This window comes from Neomonachus schauinslandi, chromosome 11 (assembly GCF_002201575.2).
Source record: "Neomonachus schauinslandi chromosome 11, ASM220157v2, whole genome shotgun sequence".
NCBI classification, from domain to species: Eukaryota; Metazoa; Chordata; class Mammalia; order Carnivora; family Phocidae; genus Neomonachus; species Neomonachus schauinslandi.
This window is the reverse complement of record NC_058413.1, coordinates 26,219,641-26,232,354: the sequence shown is the minus strand read 5'-3', so window position 1 is coordinate 26,232,354 and position 12,714 is coordinate 26,219,641. Positions and strand designations below refer to the sequence as shown.

Below are 12,714 nucleotides of genomic sequence, written 5' to 3'. Positions count from 1 at the left end.
ACAAAGCCCATGAACCCAGGTGGAGAGAAGAGGTGTTTCCCCGAGGAAATCTCCTTCATAGAAAAAAGGAGAATGGATGTTGGGTAGGCAAAACAATAGCCTTCCATTCTGCCAGCCTCTTTTAGGTCTAATTAGCTAAATGAATTATGGCATGAGTGAGTGGGAAGTAAGAGAATGTCAGAAGCCACAGGAGACTAAGAGTAAAGGGGTAGTGGGAAAGTGCCCCCTGTAGGGGCTGCTTCTACTGGGGATAGGACATGACTTTCAGGGAACACTGAAATGACCTGGGTCTCAGGCCTGTGAACGTCTTATTGATGAAGCTAGTGTTAAGTAGCCACCAAGATTGGTCACACTTTTCTTAGCTATAAAAAAAAATGAGAATACTAAAGAAGACCAAAAAAAAAAAAAAAGATTATCTGTGCTCATGAGTTGGAAGACTTGATTTTGTTAAGATGTCAGTACTGCCAAGAGCGATCTACAGATTCTGTGCAATCCCTATCAAAATCTCAGTGATTTTTTTTTGCAGAGATAGAAAAATGCATCCTAGAATTCATATGGAATCTCAAAGAACCATGAATAGCCAAAACAGTCTTGAAAAAGAAAAGCATAGTTGGAGGTTTCATGCTTTCTGATTTCAAAACTTACTACAGAGCTACAATAATCAGAACTATGTGGTACTGGCATAAAGACAGACATATAGACGAATGAAACAGAAGAGAGAACGCAACAGTAAATCTTTGCATATATGGTCAAATGATTTTTGACAAGGGTGCCAAGACCACTCAGTGGGGAAAAGACAGTGTTTTCAACCAATGGTATTGGAAAACTGGATATCCACAAACAAAAGAATGAAATTGGACCCTTATCTGACACCATATACAAAAATTAACTTCAAAGTGAATCAAAGACCTAAACCTGAGAGCCAGAACTAGAAGACTCTTAGAAGAAAATAGAGGAGAAAATTTCATGGTATTGAATTTGGCTATGATTTCCTGGAAATGACACCAAAAGTATAGGCAACAAAAGAAGACGTAGATAGGGCGCCTGGGTGGCTCAGTCGGTTAAGCATCTGCCTTCAGCTCAGGTCATGATCCTGGAGTCCCGGGATCGAGTCCCGCATCGGGCTCCCTGCTCGGCGGGGAGTCTGCTTCTCCCTCTGACCCTCCCCCCTTTAATGTGCTCTCTCTCATTCTCTTTCTCTCAAATAAATAAATAAAATCTTTAAAAAAAAAAAAGAAGACGTAGATAAATTGGACTTCACCAAAATTAAACACTTCTGTGGATCAAAGGACACAACTGATGATCAAAAGGCAACCTACAGAACAGGAGAAAATATTTGACGAGCATATATTGGATAGGGGGTTAACATCTAGAATATATAAAGAACCCGTACAACTTAAGAAATGAGCAAAGAGCTTGAATAGACATTTCTCCAGAGAAGATCTACAGATGATCAATAAGCACATGAAAAAGAGGCTCGATAGGACTCATCATGAAATGCAAATCAAAACCATGAGAAAGCACTTCGCATCTGTTAGGATGGCTATTATTAAAAAAAGAGAATAACAAGTGTTGGTAAGAATGTGGATGAACTGGAACCCTATACGCTGCTGGTGAGCTCAAATGTTGTAGCTCTGTGGAAGACGGTATAGTGGTTCCTTAAAAAATTAAACATCTAGCAATTCTGCTTCTGGGTATATACCTAAAAGAATCGAAAGCAGGGACTTGAACAGGTATTTGTACACCCACGTTCACAGCGGCATCATTCACATTAGCCAAAAGGTGGAAGCAAACCCAGTGTCCATCCACAGATGAATGGCTAAGAAATGTGGTATATACATACAATGGACTGTTCTTCATCTTTAAAAAGGAAGGAAATGCTGACGCATGCTACAACATGGACGAACCTGGGGGACATTATGCGGAGCGAAATAAGCCAGTCACAAAGGGACAAATTCTATAGGATTCCACTTATAAAAGGTGTTTAATTTTGTCAAATTAATAGAGACACACAGTAGAATGGTGGCTTTTAGGGGTTGGGGAGAGGAAGAAATGGAGAGTTGTTTAATAGGTACGGAGTTTCAGTTTGGGAAATTGGTGGTGATGGTAGCACAGCACTGTGAATGTGCTTAATGCCAATGAGCCGTACACTTAAAATGGTTAGCGGGATAAAATTTATGTGTATTTTGCTAAATTTTTTTTAAAAAGTTACAATTTACCTGATCAAATGTAGTATGCGTAGAGGTATCCATACTGCAAGTTCTGTAGGCTTCTTTGGGAACCAGTGAGATTTCGTTTTGTTGAAAAGCAAAAAATAGAATGTTCACGCTAGAGATAATGGTTGAAAAGTTATTTTAGTTATTATTTTTTTTAGGTGGCAGTACGGAGAGGTCTTTTGGATTGTTCAGAAAGAAGTACCTTTCTTTTCGGTACCCTGGGAAAGAGGCATGAATACCTGTGGCTCAACCATATTCCCAAAATACTTTCAGAGAGGAGAGCAAGAGTTGACTAGAAGAGTTGACTCGGTGTATCATAAATCTCTGTGGTAGAGAATTAAATAGCAACTTCCACTTATGGGGAAAAGTGGGAAATAATGTGAAGAAGCTATTCTTGACAATCTTCTTAAAAATAACATTTCAAAGGAAAGTTGCAGGGATATTTATGTCTGAACGCATACAGGTCTGGGAAAAACAGGATTTCAGTCAGCTCCCTATAGGAAGAGAGGGCACACTCAGATGAAGGTAATTTGAAGAAAGTCTAATAAAAGGGGCCCTTTGCAGCAGTGTGGGCAGACTCTAGGGAAACCACAGGGCGAGTACAGTACCCGAGGCTGTAAGTCTTGGGGCCTGCTAGGGCCAGGGGACGGAGCAGTTATGGGAAGCCAGCGGTCGCTCCCACACACACACCAACTCTCGGACCTCCCTCTCCTCCCACTCTCCCACATCCTCCCGAGATCCTTTTAGCTGGAGCTGGAGGGAAAGGAGCCCGCTGAGGTGGTCAAGGGGCTGCCTCTGGGGATGTGGAACCAAATGAGGGTGGGTGGGTGGCAGGTGAATCTGGAAGGGGGAGGTGCAGACGCCAAGACAGAGGCCCACACTGTCTCACCCAATTGAATGACTTCCTGCTGCATCTGTTCTTCACATCTCATCTGTGGGCTATTTTTGTCCATACATTGACCCAGAAAACTGCATTTTCCAGTGACTAAAAAACTATTTCCTTCTGTGGTTACATTCTCGAATTTTGACTTCGACAAAATTCGAGAAGAAAACCACACCATCTCATAGTAATATTTACATGTTCTGTATTGAATTTAATAGGTCACAGGAAATGTAATCACTCTCTGAAGAGGCTATTTTATATTTCTGAATTCCTTTTGGAATCAGGTTTAATCACTCTGTTCCCTAAGCATGGTGATCAGCTGGGTAGGAACTAAAAGATTCCCCCAGAATTTAACTCAGGCTTTCTCTGAGCAGTTGAGCCCTCATAGATTTAACATTTTGATGCTTGATTTTGTATTTTCAGAACCATAAAAGTAACCTGAGGCTATTTAGCCCCTGGAAAAGAAACACACACCTGTTAGAAACCTGAAGTCAGACTGCCTGGGTTCGAATCCTGGCTATGTCACTTATTATCTGTGTGATCGTGGGCAAGTCTCTTGATCATTCTGGGCCTCAGTTTCCTCCTCTGTAAAATGGAGTCCTAACTGGATACACCTCACAGGGCTGTGGTGAGGATTGAATGAGACCACGCGCCCTGAGCACGATAACCAGCACACAGTCAACAATCCATAAATGACGAGTGTTGTTATTCTTGTCTCTTCCTTGCTCTTTTTCATCTCCCTTTCATTTCTCCCCTCAACTTCTGCTTAAACTTCTCCCACGGCCTCCATGAAACAGACCCTCATCTTATGTGGCATGTCTCCCTCCCCTTTCCTCCTGTGTCGATTCAGATTGTGAGCACATCCAATGCCTCCCAGACAGTCACCTTGGTGTACGTGGTGGGCAATCGGAGCTCCTTCCTCAACGGCACGGTCGCCAGCAGCCTCCTCCGCCAGCTCTCGGCTGAGCTGGTTGGGTTCTACCTCACCTACCCGCCGCTCACCATCGCCGAACGTGAGTATGTCCATGCCCCACGGGGACGCTGCCTTTCCCCCACTACCCCCGGGGGTCCTTTCTCCATTTAACGAACACCTATTGTGCTGGGCACATAAAACTCTTTTATCATAAAATAACTGGAATTGGTGATAAACCGGGATTGAATTGATGACAAGTTTATTGCACATTGGAAGTAAGCACTCGCTAGGCGCCTTTGCCCTTCATATATCTTATGTCACCGAATCCTCGCAAAGCACCCTATAAGGTAGTACAGAATGAGCCCCACTTCACAAAGGAGAAAACTGAAGTTCCAAGAGGTTCACAAGATGCTCACTCGTACATAACTAACGAGACATGGAACCTGGGGTTTGAACCCAAGCAGTCTGCCTTTGAACTTACAGTAATTGTCCCATAGGGCGTCTGTCCTTGTGGCAATCTGGGTTGTGATGGTTTCTCCCACTTCTGCATCAGCAAATGTTGCCTGGCCTTCGGCCCTTGCCTTGGCTATAAACATCATAATGCAACTCATTTGCAATCAGCATCGTGGCTTCACTGGATGAAGACCCCATAGTCAGCCCCGTGGCCTGCCTTCCTCTGATGCTTCAGTTACATAATCCTCATTACCATGCAGCAGGCATAGACTCGGAAGATAATGCAGCCTACATTTTGTACCCAAACGCTTACTTGGCAGCCAAAGGAAGTCAAGATTTGTGCTGTTAAATTTAATTGTTAATACATTTCTCGGGGCACCTGGATGGCTCAATCGTTAAGTGTCTGCCTTCGGCTCAGGTCGTGATCCCAGGGTCCTGGGATCGAACCCCGCATCGGGCTCCCTGCTCAGTGGGAAGCCTGCTTCTCCCTCTGCCTGCCGCTCCCCCTGCTTGTGTTCCCTCTCTCACTGTGTCTCTCTTTGTGTCAAATAAATAAATAAAATCTTTAAAAAAAATACATTTCTCAAGGTCACTGGTCAAGGTTTTTTTTTTGTTTTTTTTAAACACATGTTAGCACGATTGCTTCTATTTCATTCTGTGGTTACATTTGATCCTGTAAATAAATAAAATTATGTGTGTGGATGTACCTAGCACACAGTAGCTACTAAGAAATTTTTTTTGAATGTTTAATGGCAGGTTTTTGTGAATTTCCATGTAGTAAGGAAAGATGACTCTGTATTTTATGGAAAAGATGATCTCATGAAAGATGGCATTCATTATGTCACATGACAGCATGTGAAGAATTTATTTTCTTTCCTCTTGATATTCTTTTTTTTTTTAAGATTTTATTTATTTATTTGACAGAGAGTTAGAGAGAGAGCACAAGTAGGCAGAGTGGCAGGCAGAGGGAGAGGGAGAAGCAGGCTCTCCGCTGAACAGGGAGCCAGACGTGGGGCTCAATCCCAGGACCCCAGGATCATGACCTGAGCCGAAGGCAGCCCTTAACCCAGTGAGCCACCCAGGCATCCCTCCTCTTGATAGTCTAATAATTACAACCAAGATTTATTGAGCACTTACTATATGCCAGGCACTGCGCTAAACCCTTTCCATGAATTAACTCTTATGGTCACTATATCTGCAGACATACGGGACCGTTTGTCACAAACATTTGGCTAATAATACACTTAGTCCTTGAAAAATCCATTCAAGAGATGATCATTCCTAAAAACATTAGTGATGGTTGGGTAATTTTCACGAAGAAAGCTGTGGGTCTTGAGAATGAAGACATTCCACTTAAGAAGCTTTTGATGGAAGAAAGTAGAAAGAGCAGAAATTCACAAACCCTAGAAAACTCTTCATCTGAAAGTTAGCCCTTTCCTGAGTATTTTACTTTTCAGAACAGCAAGATAGTTTTGGCCTGTATGTCCTGGAGTTCCCCGAGAATGTTAAAGCCGAATTTAGATGTTTGATACTTTGTCACCTATGTGTCCATTTTCCTTAATAATATTTGCATATAAAACCCGTGAAAGTAATTTGGTGTGTTTCTTATTTGTTTTAGCGCTGGAATATCCCAACCTTGATATATCAGAAACAACTAGAGACTATTGGGTAATTACAGGTAATCTCTTATTTTACTCCTTTTTTCCCCCTATCAGGTTGGTTTGTTCTTTTAAAACTGCGTGTCAAAAGAAGACCCAAAAACTAAAAAATATTTATAATTATAATAATTAAAACTGCATGCCATTCAGTGATAATATCAGCATCTTTTCCTTGGTCCTGTCTTATAAGTCAGGGAGTTACTTCCATAGGACCAGAAGTGGGTAAAGTAAGCTAAGAAAAGATACCACTGAAGGTGAATCTTAGATAACCATTCAAAACAGCAACCTGTAAAGTCCACTGGCCTCCTCTTTGCAAACCGTAGACCAATCAGAAGGTATGGCGGTAACCTGTGGACGTCCATGGGAATGGTTGTTTATTTAAAGATGGTAAGCCTTTCCGCACTGCCCTACAAAACCCCAGTGAAAGGCAGAAGAATGCTGGGCATGCACTTTTCTCTCTCCCCTGGCACATGCCCCACACCTACACTAATCCTGGTAGAGCCCAGGCGTGTCCTGACAGTGAGGGCGGATGGAAGTAGAAGGGTGTTTGGGTGACATTTTCTTTTTTTCCTTGACATTTCCCAGCTGAGCTTTATGAAACAGCAAAAGAAAGTTCTTGTTTGTGTTTTTCCAAAGCCAGACAGTTGCTCTGGAAATCTTACAGAAGCAAGGGTTGTGAGCAAAGAGAGAAGACAGATGTTTGTGGGAGAAGTGACCAGCCCAGCTGTCTGTGGAGGGGGGCAGGGGAGGGTATTAGCTTGGTGGGGCTGCCATAACAAAGTACCTCAGACTTTTGGGGCTTCAGCAGCAGGAGTTTATTTTCTCATAATTCTAGAGGCTGGAGGTCTGACATCAAAGTGTCAGCAAGGTTGATTTCTTCTGAGGCCTCTCTCCTTGGCTTGTAGATGGCCATCTTTCCTTTACGTCTTCCCTCTGTGTGTGTGTGTGTGTATGTGTGTCCCCTTATCTTCTCTTCTTATAAGGACACCCAGCATGTTGGATTAGGGCCCACCCGTTATGACCTTATTTTGCCCTAATCACCTCTTTTAGGGCTTCGTCTCCAAATACAGTCCCATTCTGAGGTACAGGGTGGGGGGGTTAGGACTTGAACATATGAATTTTGGGAGGACACAATTCAGCGCATAACAAAGAGGGAGGAAGATCCTACAAGTCATGGAGGATGTGCCTGAGCAAGCCTGTCTGCAACCTCCCTGCCTTCATCCCTGCCCCATCCCCTCCCTCACATGCTGTCCCGAACAAGCAGTAGCTAGGCTAGGCTATTGCCTAGAGTCCTAACAAAGGAGCACGCACCTCCTGCTCAAGGAGGCCTGCTCAAAACCTCTGAAATTGCAGAAAATCGCATTTCTTTCTCCCCCACAGAGCCATGATTATGCAGAGATTATTTTACCTGCTAAGAAGGCAAACTAAAGAAATTTTAAAAGGAAAAAGGGGCGCCTGGGTGGCTTAGTCGGTTAAGCATCCAACGCTTGGTTTTGGCTCAGGTCATGATCTCAGAGTTGTGAGATCAAGTCCTGCATCGACCTCTGGGCTGGGATGGAGTCTGCTTGAGATTCTCTCTCTCCCTCTGCCTCTACTTCTCACCCCACCAAGCCCCCTGGTGCTCTCTCTCTAAAAAAAACCAAACAAACCAGAGTTTATGCCCAGGAGGGAGATGCATTTTTGAACCAGCAGGTTATGTAACACTTCCAGAATCACGTTTCCTCCACCAGGAATGCTGCTTTTTAACCTGCAGATGTCTCTCCTATTAACTGTAAGTTTTACATTAAATGGTAACACATCTGCCCTTAAACACAGGCTGTCCTTGACAACCTCCTTGTGTACCTGGGTCTTGCCCTGACTCTGTTTTAGTGACATAACCTTCACAAAATCATGCTAAGACGTCACCCCCTGCCCACCCGCTGATGGACCCTCATTTGCTTATGTTGTTGCTGTTACTGCTGCTGGTAATCAGAGTAAACGGTGGCCCCATCATGGGGTTTGGGGCTAGTTGCCTCAGTGCCAGCGGAAGGGGCGAGAACCAGTCTCAGCATGATCCTCCTTCCTTCCCTTTCGCTCGGGACCCACTTTCTACACTCACGTGCAGCCACCACCAGCCTTTGGCCATCATTTACAGAAGGGGTAGGAGATTGGGACCTGAGATGAAGATAGCTTTGTTCATCTGGCTCAGAGGCACAGCTCCTTGAAACCCCTCTACCCTTCGTTCCCAAATATCCGACATGAGTACTCTGTCTTCTGCTCATTGCCAACCGCTCAGTGGATGGGGAGCAACTTTCCTTTCTGTTGTTGGTACTATGAAACCCTAACATATTTCCACCTGCTTTCCCACTAAACTTACGTTAAATCTATTTTGAGGCGCCTGGGTGGCTCAGTCAGGTAAGCATCCGACTCTTGGTTTTGGCTCAGGTCATGATCTCAGGCTCATAAGATCAAACCCCGCATCCGGCTCCATGCTCAGCATGGAGTCTGGTTGGGATTCTCTGCCTCTCACTTTGCCCTTCCCCCGCTCATGCACACACGCGCGCTCTCTCTCTCAAACAAATAAATAAAATCTTTTAAAAAAATACATTTTTGCACTCTATACACTTCTCCCCTCCCTGGTGGAAAAACAGTGGCTTAGTTAGGGTGCTTCGTGCAGCCCCCTCTGCTGTCTCTGATCCCGTGGTCAGGGTTGTATAGATGGGGCAGGATAGAGACTCACAGACACAATATTGCTGCCTCACAGAGGTCAGAGTTCATCTTAGGTTTATCCAGTTGTCTTTATTGCATCACCAGCATCAGAATATCCCAGACCCAGCAGTCTCAGGATTTCTTCTGGTCTCAGCCTAGCTGCTGCTAACCTAATATGTCCTTGAGCAGGTCACTCAGGTCCTCTGGGTGTCATGCTGTCACCTGTGGAAGGAGAAGATAGTTGCTGAGAAGATAGGCTCTGAAGGTATGGGATTCAACCACACACGGAACAGTTCAGCTTCAATATAGGAAGCTGAACCAGGCCGAGCTGATTGTTGGAATTTTAGAGTCCAGTGCAGTTGTAAATAAAGAAGGACTAAGAGACGAGTGATGTCACAGCCACTAAACCTTCTGGAGAGCTCCTATGAACACAGCGGGGGACTTGCCCGCTTCCTGGAAGCTGAGTCAGTGGTGGCTAAGGGTGGGTGGCCAGGGCCCTGGCTGACGGGCTGAAGGGCTACTGTCCTCCTGGGCACCTGGCCAGCGTCCAAGCTCCCCTCCTGCTTCTGGGCTGCTCTGAGAGATGCACGCCCCTTTCTAGTCCCTTCTAGGTGGGCAGAGAGGGCGGGGAGCCTGGGGCCCGCTGCACTTCTCAGGGGAAAGGAAACGGGCCACCATCCTAGAACACAGTTATTTCTTCCTCTGGGAAAAATGTGTCTAACCAAGAAGGGGCACATTTGAGCAACCACATCAGCTGGCATTTACGGGCACCCTCTCAGGTGCCTGGCAGCACTCTGCTCAAAGCATTTTTTTTTTTTATAAAAGTGTTTGTTCTCCACCATGACACAATCAGAAGTAGATTATAATCCCTGTGTTTTCAGACGACGAACCAGGGTCCAGAGGAACTAAGCGACTTGCCCAAGTGTACTCAGTAAGCCAGACCCCTGGCTCCAACCCCCAGTTCTTCTCCAGCTGCCTCTGGGGGGTCGGGGGGCACATTCTCTTTGCAGACAGAGTGGTGAGGCGTGTGGGAACTGTCCGGCTGTAGGTTCCGTGTAGCTCTGTGGGAGGTTCCCATGGCCTCCTGCACCTCCCTGAAGGCTGTGGTTTGGTTTGGTTTTTGTTTTCCCTCAATTTAAAAAATTGGGGTAAAATACACATAACATGCAATTTACTATTCTAACCATGTATAAATGTACAATTCAGTGATATTAAGTACATTCACAGTGCTGTGTAGCCGTCACCACTCCCTATTTTTGGAACTTTTTCATCACCTGGGGGCTTTGACTGTCCCTTTCTTTGATGTCTGCCCTTGAGTCATTGCTGGGATCCCCTTAGAGTAACCCATGATGGTGCGCTCTGACTGTCCTGTGTCCCCACTCTGACTCTTGTCTGGTAGTCAGGAGAGGCCAACTTAGAAGTCATCTTTCAGGGGTGCTAGGTGGCTCATTTGGTGAAGCGTCCGACTCTTGATCTCAGCTCAAGTCTTGATCTCAGGGTTGTGAATTCAAGCCCTGCGTTGGGCTCCATGCTGGGCGTGGCTCGAGCCGATTTTAAAAAGAAAAAAAAAAGTAATCTTTCAGCAGTGGTTGTGTAGTTTTACTAGAGACACATGTTTGAAGCAGCAAGAACGTGGCTCTCCTCTCTGGGGCCAAGAGGTAGGCTGGCCCTTCCTCAGCCTGACAGCTGCGTCAAGGTGGATTCTGAGGGGCCTCTCCGGGACCTGCCACGGAGGGAACAGTGCCGACGTGTCTTATCTCCGTTTGCAGGAATTCTGCTGACAGATGAGCTGGGAGTCCCTCACAAGGGCCCTAGGAAGAGAGCCGCTTTATGCCCTCCATGGGGATTATTTGGCAATTGTGGCTTCAAAGAAGTAATTTCGGAGACTCAACTGTGGGTTTTATTTTTCTCTTGATCGGTTTCAGCGTCATCCTCTGCATCATGCTGCTCATTCTGGCCCTGCTCAGAACACGCTCACAGTAACAACAGGCGCTTTCTCTTTGGGCTATTTCCATATCCCTGTAGATGGGTGGTCCTAATGGCCCTTGGCTTGACTGTGGTGGAACAAATTCTGTTGAATGAAAAATCTTGTATTACATCCCCAGCCCATTGTAAGTTTTTGTCTCTTTAAATAAAAATGAGAATTTTTTTTAGCCTTTTTGACTTCAGGGCTGACTGTGTTTGGAGGCAGTGTTTGTGTGTTTGGGGTGACGTGTATTTCCCAAGGGACTTGGAGGAAGGACTGGGCTTTGGGTTTTAGATGGCAAAAGGGAGTCGCTCCCGTAGTAAGTGACCTTTTCAGTCCTAGGATGGTCCTGGTGTTCATGGAGGTCTCCTCCATGCATGCACTAGCCATTGCCTGGAGGTCCATCATTAATGCCTTACCTACCCAGATAGCCCAGGTTATAGGAGAAACCCAGCCGTGGAGGAAGGCTGGAAAGAGGAGATTCATTTACCTTCTGTGCACCAAACGTTGTGCTAAGCTGCTTTATACGTCTTGTCTCATTTCAACCTTACAGCCCATGAGGAATAGACTTTCCTACTCCCTTTCTACAGACAAGGCCTCGGACTCAGAAAGGGCCAATGGTTTGCCTGGAGTCCCACAACTGGCAAGTGCCCGCCCACTCTTTTCTATTACAGTGTCCTGCTCTTGAATGGGGGAGTACCTGAGAGGCTGCGGGCCACTTAGGGGCGCGTCCTCAAGGGACCCCATAGAGGAGGGAGGGATGAGGACACTGAACAGGGTGGCTTGTCTGGGTGTGAGGAGCTGAGTTGCAGGATGGAGCTCCGATGCCTTAGCAAAGCTGCTGAGAAGGGAAGATGCGGGAAGGGTAGCCCTGAGCCAGGCCTTCTGAGTGGGAACCCGTGAAGGTTCCAGTTAGTCATACCTGCAGCTGTGCTCTATTCCCATGTGTCTCTAGCAACACGTAACATCTTAAATAAGGTTTGGATTAAATACAACAGCATTAGGCACGTCACAGCTTGCGAAGGAGAGAGCCCAGGCTTTGGAGGTACGGAAGCATGGGCTCGACCTGACCGCACTGTGCCGGTTACTAGCTGCATGACCTTCAACAAGTCACATAACCTTTCAGCATCTATAACATGAGGACAGTGATTCCTAACTCCTGGGGCTGTTGTGAGGGTGAAATGAGGTAAGGATGGCCAAGGCCTGACATGAGATAGGGCCCATGGCCGTTCGTGGCCAGTGCAGTGCCAGGGGTGGTTGTGGTTTCTGAGTCAGCGGGCAGTCTGTCCTCTGAGCAGCCCTTCTGCCTTCTGCCTCCACAGTGCTCCAGGGCGTGGACAATTCGCTGGTGGGCCTGCACAACCAGAGCTTCGCCCGGGTCATGGAGCAGCGCTTGGCCCAGCTCTTCATGATGTCCCAGCAACAAGGCCGGCGGTTTAAACGGGCCACCACCCTGGGAAGCTACACTGTGCAGGTGGGTATGTGCCAAGCCACTGGGGTCTTCTGATAAATGTGTGGGAGTGTCCTGAGACTAAGTAAACCATGCTGTGTGCAGAGGAGCATTTCATCAACATGGCTCTTAGGGTGTGGGGCTCATGGTCATGACCATCAGAATCATGGAGGAGGGTGAGAGTGAGCTACTCCCCTGTCTCCCTCCTAGACTCTGAGGCTTCAGAACAAATTCTGTACACAGGCACGTATTTATTAAACAAAAGTTATTAGTAAGCAAGCACAGACTGACTACTCCCCAACCTGTTCTGGAGACTGGAGGGAGTCCCAGAGCTCGGGGCCTTCAGGCCTCTCGCCACCACTCCTGTGGTTGGCAGACACACCAATCAATTTTCCAGGGGCAGGATTCTGTGATCCTTAATTAGCCAGTTTCAACAAACAGAGCCCCCCCCACGTTCGTAACGGACAGGGGACCGCACAGGGACTGA

The 12,714-nt window shown here is 46.3% G+C and overlaps 1 protein-coding gene across 1 annotated transcript in view; it reads left to right on the top strand.

The window, feature by feature from the left end:
* Window positions 1-12,714, top strand: part of KIAA1549L (KIAA1549 like) — a 114,792-nt gene that overhangs the window by 12,521 nt on the left and 89,557 nt on the right. The window contains 3 exon segments of the mRNA XM_021684735.2: window positions 3,950-4,112; window positions 6,084-6,143; window positions 12,100-12,251. Coding sequence (XP_021540410.2) covers window positions 3,950-4,112; window positions 6,084-6,143; window positions 12,100-12,251 — 375 coding nt within the window.